The sequence below is a fragment of the Sus scrofa genome, chromosome 14, assembly GCF_000003025.6.
Source record: "Sus scrofa isolate TJ Tabasco breed Duroc chromosome 14, Sscrofa11.1, whole genome shotgun sequence".
NCBI classification, from domain to species: Eukaryota; Metazoa; Chordata; class Mammalia; order Artiodactyla; family Suidae; genus Sus; species Sus scrofa.
Window position 1 is genome coordinate 122,787,970 of NC_010456.5, and position 12,748 is coordinate 122,800,717.

At 42.5% G+C, this 12,748-nt stretch overlaps 1 protein-coding gene across 5 annotated transcripts in view; it reads left to right on the forward strand.

Moving 5' to 3' along the window:
• The window catches only part of ACSL5 (acyl-CoA synthetase long-chain family member 5), a 50,920-nt gene that overhangs the window by 10,835 nt on the left and 27,337 nt on the right, over positions 1-12,748 (forward strand). For all 5 annotated transcript variants that reach the window (XM_021072014.1, XM_013990489.2, XM_021072015.1 and 2 more), the window contains 1 exon segment: positions 12,341-12,525. In XM_021072014.1, the coding sequence (XP_020927673.1) occupies positions 12,370-12,525 (156 nt within the window). In that variant the 5' untranslated portion in view covers positions 12,341-12,369.

The window sequence follows — 12,748 nt, forward strand, 5'->3', positions numbered from 1 at the left end:
AAGAAAAGAAAACCGTGCATACTACAGATTAAATGATACATTCTCTTAAGTGCTATCATCTCAGTGAGACTTATTCAAACCTCCCTAATTAAAACTCGCCCCTGCTGTACCCTCTATCCTCTTTCCATGCTGTAGTTTTTATCCCAGTGTCATTTCATCTAGCTCTTGTTCAGGCTTGTTGTCAACCCTCCCCCAATAAAATACAACCCCTACAAGGGCAGGGTTACACTGCCATATTGCCATATCCCCAGCCTCTAGACTGATGCCAGTAATATACAGTCAAATATAACAGATACCTGTGGCTGAATGACGGACTACTCGACATTTTCTGGAAAAACCATTCCTGTTTTCTCCTCTTCTGTCTTTTCCTGGGAGAATTATTCTTTCAGAAACACAACAGCATACACTGCCTCCGCGGTGTTTTCCTTCCTACTTGGTAATATATCACATAATGCTTTCCTCATCAGTATATGTAGATCCGCTTTATTCTCCCTAATACCTGCCCAGAGTTCCGTTGCGTGGCAAGGCTAATAGTTATCTGGTTCTCTGCTATCAAAGAAAGCTTTCCTAGTCTCCAACATCGATAATCCTACAGATGTAAAGATGAACATAACAGCTAATACTTGCGCCTATGCGTCAGGCATTGCTCAGTTCCATTAACTATACAGTTTCATTAACTCCTTTAATCATGGTAACAGTCTTATGAGGGAGATATTAGTATTGCTATTTGACAGGTGAGAAAGCACACAGAGGTTACCTACCCCGGTCACAAAACTGACCACAGACGGGGACTGACCACAGACTCAGAATTCACATTCCTAACCCGGACGTCACACGGCCACATAAAGTGATGCACTTTATTGAACGGATGTCTTGCTACAGGGAAATTTAGCAAGTAGAGTCATCAGTTCAAAGGGCACACATTTTAAATTGTGGTAGCTGGTAATGGGTGTGTCCCTAAGGAGGCTGCACCAAGTTTCTGACTCCGTGATTGGCAGTGCATTTTGTACCATGTCATCATTGCTAAGCTGAAGGATGAGGAAAGGGCATCTCATTTAAATTTATATTTTTAAAAACTATAAGCAAAGCTGAATGTCTTTCCCTAGTTTTAAGTAACCTGTTTCTTTTGCCATGGACTCTCTAGTCACGCACGCCCTCTGCCCTCTGTTTTACTGAGTTGGATTTTGTTTTTCATTGACTTCTAAGCATCCTGTTGAGGAAATGAGCTCTTTGCCTCTCTGGAGTATTTGATACTGTTTCTGCTATCTTTTCTACAGGGCAGACATTGTTTTATGTTTTGTGTAATCAAAGTTGCCGTCATTTGCCTTATATAGATAGCTTCTAGGTTTTGTGTCTGTCTTTCCCATGCCAAGGTTATTTTATTTTCAATTTCTTTCATACTTTTTCTCCCCAAATACTCTCATGGTTTTCAATGTGTTGTATTTAGTCTTTGATTCATCTCCAGCATATTTTTTTGTTGTAGGAGTAAGTTAGTAATAAGCTTTAGGTACTGTCTCTGAATGACTAGTCAGTTGTCTCAACACAGTGTAAGTGAAACAAAATCTGTCTTAATTTGGACTGCAATTTAATATATCAGAATAGCATCCACAGGGAGTTTTTTGCAGGATGATCTCATTTCATAGATTTGTCTGTTCATGACCAATAGAAAACTTCCATAGCTAAGCAAATTTGGTAATATTTATCTCTCTGCTACCCACCCAATTCCTGTTATTTTTCAATACTTTTCTGACCATTTTTGTAAGTTTTTTTTTTTTCTTTTTTCTTTTTAGGGCCTCACCCACGGCATGTGGAGGTTCCCAGGCTAGGGGTCCAATCGGAGCTGTAGCTGCCAGCCTACGCCACAGCCACAGCAATGCCAGATCTGAACCGAGTCTGCAACCTATACCACAGCTCATGGCAACACCAGATCCTTAACCCACTGAGTGAGGCCAAGGATCGAACCCGCAACCTCGTGGTTCCTAGTCGAATTCGTTTCTGCTGTGCCATGACGGGAACTCCCATTTTTGTAAGTGTTATTTTTCTGGGAGAACCTTAACTTTTTATTTCCCAAGAAAATCTCATCGGTCTTTATTAGAGTTGTATTAAACATATCAATCTATTTATGGGGACAAGAGCCCTTAACTAGTTCAAGTATGTTTTTCCATGTCTTTCAAGCTTTCTTATGTCCCTCAGAGGTAAACTTTTTAAATACAGGTTTTACACATTTATTCGTATGTAAAAATATATACTATGCTGAATGGCACCTTTTCTATTATTCTCAAATTAATTATTGGCATAAAATACAGGAAAGCTGTTGACTTTCTGGTTACTGATTTAACTGACCTTCTTGCTGAACTATCTTGTGGTTTCTATTTGCCTCTTATTTCTCTAGCAGGGTTTTAGAATTCCCCTCAGCTATTTTTTTTTTTTTTTTTTTTTTTTTTTTTTTTTTTTTTTTGTCATCGGAAAATATGACAACAACTTTTATCTTGGCTATACCTGAATGTTGGCCCTTTTGATCTTTGAGTCATAAAATAGCATGGGTAGTGTTCTCTGGCCAAGTTTTGTGAAATAGGATTGTTGTCTCAAATCATGTTACCTTTCTTTTATTTCTTTTTTTTTTTTTTTTCTTCTGTCATTTTAGGGCCACACCTGCAGCATATGGAAGTTCCCTGGCTAGGGGTCTAAATGGAGCTACAGCTGCCAGCCTATGCCACATCCATAGCAACGCCAGATACAAGCTGCCTCTGAGACCTGCACCACAGCTCACAGCAACACTGGATCCTTAACCCCCTGAGCAAGGCCAGGGATCGATTGAACCCTCAACCTCATGGTTCCTAGTTGGATTTGTTTCCGCTGCGCCACAACGGCAAATCCACCTCTTATTTCTTAATAGAAGAAAACTACATTTGCTGTCAAAGGGTAAACTGGTATAAGGAAAGGTAAAAACTCCTTAACTCCAGGACTCTGAGAAAATCAGGTGAAGATCTTGCAATAAAACACTTATCTGGTTCACGTTCATTGCATATTAAAGAAAAGTATATCAGATCCTTCCAGGTATGCTCTTGAAGCTGTTGGTTTTACTATCCTACTGACCTTCAACCATAACTTTGAAATTTGTTTGTTTATTTTTATTTATTTATTTATTTTTTGTCTTTTTGCCTTTTCTAGGGCTGCTCCCGTGGCACATGGAGGTTCCCAGGCCAGGGGTCGAATCAGAGCTGTAGCCACCGGCCTACGCCAGAGCCACAGCAACGAGGGATCCGAGCTGCATCTGAGACCTACACCACAGCTCACGGCAATGCCGGATTGTTAACCCCACTGAGCAAGGGCAGGGACCGAACCCGCAACCTCATGGTTCCTAGTCGGATTCGTTAACCACTGCGCCACAACAGGAATTCCTGAAATTTGTCTGTTTATTTTGACTATGCAGTTAAGGAATGAAATGGAATTCTCCTAAGTTGGGGCTGATAGAAGTTTAGGGTAATAACAGTAGGGGCTGGGTAAGAACTTAAAGTTCAACCAGGAAAGTCAAACTTTCCAATTCAGCCTCCCACATAACACAAGGACCCCTTTAGAGTCGTGATGAGTGGTTAAGCCTTGTGACCTGTCTCTAGGTGAGACTAAGCAATTCAGGATGGAAGAATGTGTTAATTAGGGGACTCAATCCCAGTCTCCCTTTTAATGAGTTTTCTGTCAACACAAAATGAGCCCATACATGCAAGAGAACAGAGAAACCAATTAAATCCAAATCAGTGTGCCACTTTCTAGAAGGCAGATATTTATTGAAAGCTTCTGATTGCAATATTAATCTCATTCTTACATAGAAAATAATTAGTTAATGCAGCCTAAAAGCCAAGATAATTTGTCTTATTGTCCTTCGAATTCCAGAAACCTTGGCTAATAGGATTCTAGGCTGGACTCTTTGCCCACTTACTTACTACTCTAAATGACTTCACTGGACGAGATTCATCCTGTGGATGGATCCACAGCCAGGACTGATCCTGACTGGTTTTTGATATGTATTAGAAATATATCCTTTCACTATCCTTCATCCCTAACCTGATACCTTGCCAAAATATTGACTGGGTGTATCTATCTCAAGATTGTCCAGAATGACTTTTGATGATCTAAGACTGGGAAGTTTGAAGGGGGAAGAATTTTACTAAGGGAAAAATGGGTTCCTTGAGCGTCTTTAGAACAGATAATTCTGAACTAGAAAACTGGTCAGTCATTCAACAAGCACTCACTGAAACTTTACTATGCGCCAGGCATGGTGCAGGCATTGGAGACACAGCAGTGAATTAAACAGAAATCCCTGTTCCAATGAAAGCATCAATTCAGTTGGGACCATGAGTGATAGGGGACCAGGACGATTTCAGATAATGAACTGAGACATGGAGAAGACAGAGCAGGTTGATGATAGTGGCAGAGGTGGAAGGGGCAATATTAAATAGGGTGATCAGAGAACCCCTCTGAGGAAATGACCTTTGAGTTGAGATCTGACCTATACGTAATTCACAACCACTTCAGACCTGGGGAACAGTGTTTCAGGCAAAAAAGAACAAACACAGAGACTCCAAGATGGAAGTGGACTGATGCTTGAAGAGCAGAATACACATAGGAAAAGTAAAATTTTTAAATGAAAAGATTATCAAAAGAAAAATTATTTAGAGGCTATAGAGATAACCTGAAAAACTCATAGAAATAAATATAGGTGGCCAAAACCTTGAATGTTAGAGTAGAAAGGGTCATTGAGGAACTTTGTCCAAAGAAAATGAGACTTAATGAAGACATACTGTCCCAGATCTTCAAAGGAGCGAACCCCAAAGCTGAATATGGGGTGATCATAACCTGGATACCAAGGCTGGTCCTGGGAGCTTGCAAGCAAGTATGAAGGCAGAGGGTGTCCTCCAGCTAGTTTGGGAATTCAACATGTTAGGAGCCAGGCAAGTGACATTGGCTGTGGCCATCCATCCCAGAGGAAGGGAGAGCCCTGGAGTGAATGGGGGGGGGGGGGCTGAGGACAGATGGGCATCCTAGGGAGTGGGACCAAGGCATGTCACTATTACCACGTCAGAATGCAGAGGAAGCTTTCCACTTGGGGCCATCCTGTGGTTTTTTCAGCCATCTGTAGATGACCTCGAACAGGAACCCCAGATGCAGCATAACGTAGCTCTGCTTCCTCTTTTCTTTACCACTCGTGCACTTCTCCCTACTCCATTCTTTCCCAACTGGGAGTGACGTTAAGGGAAGAGGAAATGCTATCACACCAACTGCTTACAGGAGATTCTGTGGAGTGACCAAAACAATGTAATTTGAGAGACACAGGACATGAGAGAGATGATGGCTTTCCCCCTTGTTTATTTGAACACATCTGGACATGTGAATAGATTCTAAAGTTTAGAGTAGTAACCAGAACATCCTAGTTCAGTACTGGTGTAACCTGAAGGTCTTGCCTTCTCTCAGACCCTTAGTTTCTCCCATTTAAACCGTAGAACTGTGAGAGAATTACATGATATGGTTGTAAATCCTCTCTAGCACTAGCACCATAAGGTTAAAAATGTGTGCGTGTGTGTCGTATATTAAAAAGTAGACTATCGAGAGTTCCCATCGTGGCACAACGGAAACAAATTACACTAGGAACCCTGAGGTTGCAGTTCGATCCCTGGCCTCACTCAGTAGGTTAAGGGTCTGGTGTTGCCGTGAGCCACGGTGTAGGTCGCAGATCTGCTTGGATCCTGCATTGCTGTGACTGTGGCATAGGCCAGCAGCTGTAGCTCCAATTAGACCCCTAGCCTGGGAACCTCCCTATGTCGCAGGTGTGGCCCTAAAAAGCAAAAAAAAAAAAAAAAAAAAAAAAAAAAAATTAGACTATCAAGATAGTGAAAAGATAACCTACACATTGGGGGGAAATATTTGCAAATCACATATCCCATAAGCATCTGGTATCTGGAATATAGAGGAGGCTTACAACTCAGCAACAAAAAGACAAACAGCCTAATTTAAAAATAGGCAAAGGACTGTAGTAAACATTTCTTCACAGAAGAAATACAAACGATCAATAAGCCCATGAAAAGATGCTCAACATCACAGTCATTAGCAAAATGCAAATCAAAACAAAAGTGAGATGCTATTTCACATCCATTAGAATGGCTATTATCAAAAAAAAAGCAATTGTTGGTAAGGATATAAAAAAATTGCTAGCTGGGATGTAAAATGATGCTACTATTGTGGAAAACAATTTGGTGGTTCTTCAAAAAGTTAAATGGAAAATAGCTATGTGACCCAGCAATTCCACTACTGGGTATTTACTTCAAAGAATTGAAAATAGGTATTTAAACAAAACTTGTTTACAAATGTTTATAGCACTATTCACCATAACCAAAAGGTGGAAAAAACTCAAATATCTATCAATTGATGGCTGGATCAGCAAATGGGGTCCATCCGTACAATGGAATATTATTCAGCCGTTAACAAGGAATGAAGTAATGGTACACCCTACAGCAAGGATAAATCTTAAAAATATGCTGAGTGGAAGACGTCAAGTGCAAAGAGCCATATTATATGATTCCATTTATTGGAAATATTCAGAATTAGTTAATATGTTAGAAACAGAAAGTAAATTAGTGGTTCCCAGGAATGAGGGTGTTGACTGAAAATATATAAGTAAAGGCGAGAGTTAAGTTTCATTTGGGGTGAAATTAGGACTTAAGCCCGGGAGACAGCATCTCAGGTAGTCCCAAGATACCTCTCGGAGGCAAGGGGGGAAGCTGGGATATATGAGTTTTTGCAACAAAGGGAAAGTAGCAGGAACACAAGATAACAGATAACCAGATTTACAGGAAACGGTTTCTATGGAAAGATGTAAAGGTCTGGGCTTACAGGAATCCCTTCTTTGATGTGCTCTCCTGAGTTCCCTCAGGGCTCATCAGCCCACCCTTGGGAGTTGCTATTCTTATAGATGACCACAACATCTTTGGTTTTGCCCACTAACTATAGCCCAGAGCTATCTGAAATACTGCCCCAAAGAGGAAAGGGGGACTATCACTACATAAGTCATAACGGTGAAGGGGGAGGCGCATGCAGCCATGCACACATTTTATAGAGGTTTGCTGCTGGTCCATGAAGGTGACTGCTAGTCATAGACATGAGTCCTCATTGATGGATTTTAGTATGTTTCTAGATATAAGGAGATGCAAGAATTGGGCTCATAAAATCTAAAAGTATCTGAAGACCTGTTCTTCCAGTTGTTCCAGAGCACAGAGTGCCTCACTCCTGGTCTCCTGGTCTCCACCTGAGCTCCACTCAGGAGGTGCTGGGGGTCGGCAGCTGCAGTGGCTTCTGTTTTACTCCCTGTAGAGGCTGATGGCAAGGGCCAGACTTCAGTTCAAAAGGGGAAGGAGAGAATGGGAGTGACAACTTAATGGGCACATGGTTTCTGTTTTGGGGTAATGAAAATGTTCTGGAAATAACTAGAGATGGTGGTTGCACAACATTGTGAAGGTACTAAATGCTATGAAATTGTACATTGTAAAACGGTTTATGCTGTTATGTAATTTCTGCCTCAATTTTAAAAATGTGGGGAGACAGGGAGGAAGCTTCTGAAATTCTGTGTATATTGCTGGAACTGACAGCACTTATGGCTTGAAGCTAGCCAGAACCCAATTTGGGACTTGAACCCACAGTTTTGAATTAGAATCAGTCACCTGGTGTCTGGACTTGCTGAGGTTCAGGTTCTTTGTGCCTTGGCACAGAAAAAATTCAGCAAGAGACAAAGCGATAGGCAAGAAATAGATTTATTAAGATAGGACACTTGTGAGAGATGCAAGCAGCAGGCAAAGAGACTCTGCCCCAAGGATTAGGTGGGCTACAGTTTTATCATCCAAGGCCAGTGGGGGTGGGAAAAGACTGCCTCTTCCTCTTTCTTCTGAGTAGTAACTCCTCCTTGGTCACTGGTAAGAGAGTATTTGACCCTAAAAGGTCAAACTAGGACTGCCATGGTGCCTATTCAAGTCAGCAGAAGGGTGGTCCTTAAACTCCTGCCCTTGATCTGAACCTGAATGCTGGCCTTACCCCATCCCCCATTCAATGACTTGAAGCATCTCTCGAGCCTCCACTGGTCAAGCAAGCCTGCCTCATTCTGACGGCTTTCTTGCGTAATTATTAACTTTACAGGGGTCTCCCAGAGTTCCCTAGGCTTCCCTCTCTATCTTATGGTCCCTTATTGGAACTTCCACAAGTACCTATTCCATCCCTATCACTATTTGAATTGGATACCTGGGCAGCAAGAGCAAACAAAGTGAGGAAGCTATTTCAGTTAACAAATAGATACATCCTTCAGTGTCTCCACAAATAAAGTCCCTTGCCAGTGTAAGCAAGGTACTTTCATTCTCTTGAAACTGGCCTTGGTATTCACGAATATTTCCCTTGTGAAATAATAGCGAAGAGGTCAGGTCCACCCCATTTGTGGGCAATAGTGTGACCAAAAAGGTGTTACCAGAATCCGGGTTCTTGTTTGTGGAGCCAAAGAATAAACTTCAAGAACACACACAGCAAGCAAGCAAAAAGTCTTTCCTATAAGAAAGCAAATAGCTCCCAGCACAGACACTGGGAGGGGGAGGAAGAATCCCTCTTTCTATTGTTCTGTGGACATTTTATCTCTTAAAGACAGCAGTAACAACCAGGGCCCAGATATTTGTTCTTTTTCCCACTGGCCTTGCCCACATTACCTGTATCAGTCCTTGTCCAATAGGCACTTTAGAGTTAGGGGTGCTCGATACATTTTAGGGTCCTTCTGCTCTTCTTTCCCCTACACTTAGAGTCACCACTCTTTACATTCTTTTGCTAATAGTCAACTGTATTGGTCAGGGGTTAATTCCCACCTTGACGTAAAACAAATGTACTTTCAATAGTTAATCTTCTCACAAGCAAGGCCTGTTTGCCCTGCTTAGTTTTTTACAAATCTTAAACCATGGCCATTAATCAGGGAATATATCAAAGCCCAAGTTCCTACACTAACTACCTGAATTATTATTCTGCCTCAATAGGACAGGAGGATGTTAGAGAAGGAGTCTTCAAGAATTGGCAGACCATGGTCTGGATTAAACCAGGTGTATTTTTGCTGATCCCATACCAGACTTGTTCCTTGAGCCAGTAGTTAAAATGGAGTCTTCCAATAATTAATGATCCAGTCTTCTAGGTTTTCTAGGGAGAAGGAAAAAAAAAAAAACTGACCATCTGGCGACCCCGGGTTCACATTACTTCCTGGCATAATCAGTCAGGGTGGGCAGCAGGTACCACTTTTAGACTGGTCATAGGTTCTTTGTCTCTCTCCTCCCTGGGTGTTGCCTGCCAGGCAATGTGCCCTCTCTCCTCCCCATCCATCCTGCTACGTCTGAACATACATTTCACCTTTAGAAATGTGTGTTTGCAAAGTCTCCTATTAAAATGTACAGCTGCTAAGTGTTAAGAAGGCAAAAGTCCTCAGTGCAACAATTTGTTCTTGTGGCTGAGAAAGGGCTTGCAGTTAAGAATCTTTTACTTGGGGAGTTCCTGTCATGGCACAGTGGAAATGAATCCAACTAGGAACCATGAAGTTGCGGGTTTGATCCCTGGCCTTGCTCAGTGGGTTATGGATCTGGCATTGCCATGAGCTATGGTGTAGGTCACAGATGCGGCTCAGATCCCACATTGCTGTGACTGTGTCTGTGGCCAGCAGTGGTAGCTCCAATTGGACCCCTAGCCTGGGAACCTCTATATGCACAAGTGTGGCCCTAAAAAGCAAAAAAAAAAAAAAGAATCTCTTACTTAGGATAGGGGGTGGGTGAAGGTGTAGGGAAGAATCCCAGATCCTAAGACACTACCAGACTGGTGGCAGCATCCCAAGCCAAGGGGAGAGCTTGTTGGTTTGCAGAGATGGGTGAGCACAAACCTGGTTTCCTCCCTTTGGCACCTGCTACCAGGTAAATTTTGCAGTTTCCCACAGGGAAGCCCCTCTTCTCAGCCTGGGTTGGGTGGTTTTCTGCGTGGCAAGTTCTTGACCTCATTTGCCTCCTCCTGGACTGCCACATCACCACAGGAGTCCCAGGAGGGCCAGATTCCAAAAACCCCAGCTGGCAAAACCCTGGCTGATGATCCCAATAGCACTTGGCATTAGGGAACCTAGCATCTGTGAGGCCTGTCTTTTTTTTTTTTTTTTTTTTTTCTTCAATCTTCTTTTCCTTCACCTGAACACAATATGGAAGAAGCCAAAGAGTTGGGGCAACCATCCCAGTCTCTGGAAGTTCAGTTTTCCTCCATATGGTGGAAAGGGACTAGTCCAAATTCAGGTAATAGCCCAACAGGGGACAGGAAAATGATTACAGTGACTCAGAGTTTCTTGCAACTGTTCCTGCTCCCACACAAAACCTCTAGGCTTTATAGCCTTTGTTAGAGTGGAGTGAACCATTTCCCTTGATGGAGAAAGTTCCAGATGCTAGCTAATGGCAGCTGCCCCAAAGCTCTAAGGGAGGGAGGCTATGATCTTAATCTGATAAAACTTTTTATTAGACTAATTTCACTCTCTTGGTTTGGAGTATTAATGTACGGTCTCATTTCTGAGATAATTTTCTGTAGGGCATTGAGCTCAACTTTCAAGAATACAAACTCTGAATTCCCTTTGATGTCATCTGTAAGGTGTCAGATTGTCTTCTTGAACTTTGTGGCTAGACTCTACAAGGAAAAAATGAGTTATAATTTCACAGATTTTAATGGGGAAACAGCAGTAGGAAGTGGTGAGTGACCTTGGACAAGTCATATTACGTCTATTTGCCTGTCTGTAAAATGCTATTTCATGAATTGGTTGAATAAATTAGATAGTCCAAGCCAACAACCTGCCTGGTGCCTGGCATAGTTGATGGTCTTATGTTTGCTGCTGTTATTTTCCTAATGCAGTCTGAAAGCTGGGAGAGATGGCTTTAGTGAGAGTAAATTCCTAGTGATCTCAGAGAGAAAGCTCTGAGTGATGGCTTGAAGTGAAACCTTAAATTCCCTGCTCGGGAGTTGAATCTGGGCAGCCTGGATGAAAACGGGGACTCTTAGCCACTAGACTAGCTAGAGGCCAGAGGCTAAAAGCAGAGTTGCCCTGAGTCTTGCTCCCATTGAAAACAAGAATGTTGCAAGGAGGCAAAGACTATAAAAACAGGTACAACATTTATTGTTAGAGACACAGTACATGTGGGAGAGCACACAGAAAAGTAGTTTATTTAATTAAGACACAAGCAGGAGTTCCCGTCGTGGGACAGCAGAAATGAATCCAACTAGGAACCATGAGGTTCTGGGTTCAATCCCTGGCCTCACTCAGTGGGCTAAAGGTCCGGCCTTGCTGTGGTTCCTATTCAGATTCATTAACCAGTGAGCCATGACAGGAACTCCGGAGGAGAGGACTTTGGACACAGCAAACTGTGATGCTGTTGGTCTCTGAGGTCTTCCCAATGGCTCAGAAAAGAAAGCCATGAGCAAGGCATGTCTGGCCAGCAGGAAACAACCTTCACAGGAGAACACTTGATTTCTAAGCTCTGTGGTGTCGTCTCTCCAGAGGTTCCCTCTCCTGTTATGTTTATACTGGGGGAATCCTGTTGCAAGAGTCCTTTGTTGACCCTTGGTCCACTTGGCAGTGGAAGCCACCTCTCACTACCAGCTTCTGTTGGGTCCAGAGGGCTTCTTCTAGGCTCTTTGACCCATAGATGAAAGGAGAATCATTCCTCAAAATTGTTTGGGAAATTATATATATATATACACTTTTTTTTTTTTTTTTTTTTTTTTTGCTTTTTAGGGCATACCCATGTCATATGGAAGTTCCCAGGCTAGGGATCAAATCTGAGCTACAGCTTCTGGGCCTACACCACAGCCACAGTAATGTGGGATCCAATCCGCACCTGTGACCTACACCACAGCTCATAGCAATGTCAGATCCTTAACCCACTGAGCAAGAACAGGGATCAAATCCCCATCCTCATGGATACCAGTCGGATTCATTTCCACTGTGCCACAACGGGAACTCCCACTGGGAAATGATTGACCTGTTTCCTTTGATCCTTTCCACCTTGAGGAAGGCCCGTCAAGTAGCAGGTGTGGGAGTGGAAATCCTTCTGCTCTTTTCAACATTGCTAAGGTAAACATGGGAGAAATTCAGCTGCTGAAGAGATCCAACTCTGGCTCTCTGGAAGGCCAGAGCTCTCTCTCTCTCTCTGTTCATCCTGTAAACATAGAGCTATTGAGCAAAATAAATAAATAAATAAAATACAGCCATTTCCTCTAACTTTTTCTTTCCTTCTTTTTTTTTTTTTTTTTTTTTAAGGCCTGAACTTCCTGCTGCTGCTCACAAGGATGCTTTTTATTTTTAACTTCTTATTTTCCCCACTTCCAACCCCGGCACTGATCTGCATCCTGACCTTTGGAGCTGCTATCTTCCTGTGGCTGATTTACAGACCTCAGTCCATCATGCCTCTTGTTGACCTGGACAACCAGTCGGTGGGAATTGAGGTAACTTACCAAATCACCCATTCAGTTTGTCAACCTTGATCTCACACACAAACGGTCCTTCGGGGTCTTAAGATAACTGGTGGAGGAGACTGGGTGGAGTGCAGGAGGGTAAGCCTTTCTGGTTAGCAAAAACACAGTTTAAGTAAGCTTAACTTCTAGTAAGGGCACATTTTCCTTTGTAATAAAATGAAATCACAACTTTTATTGCTTTGACAACACCAGT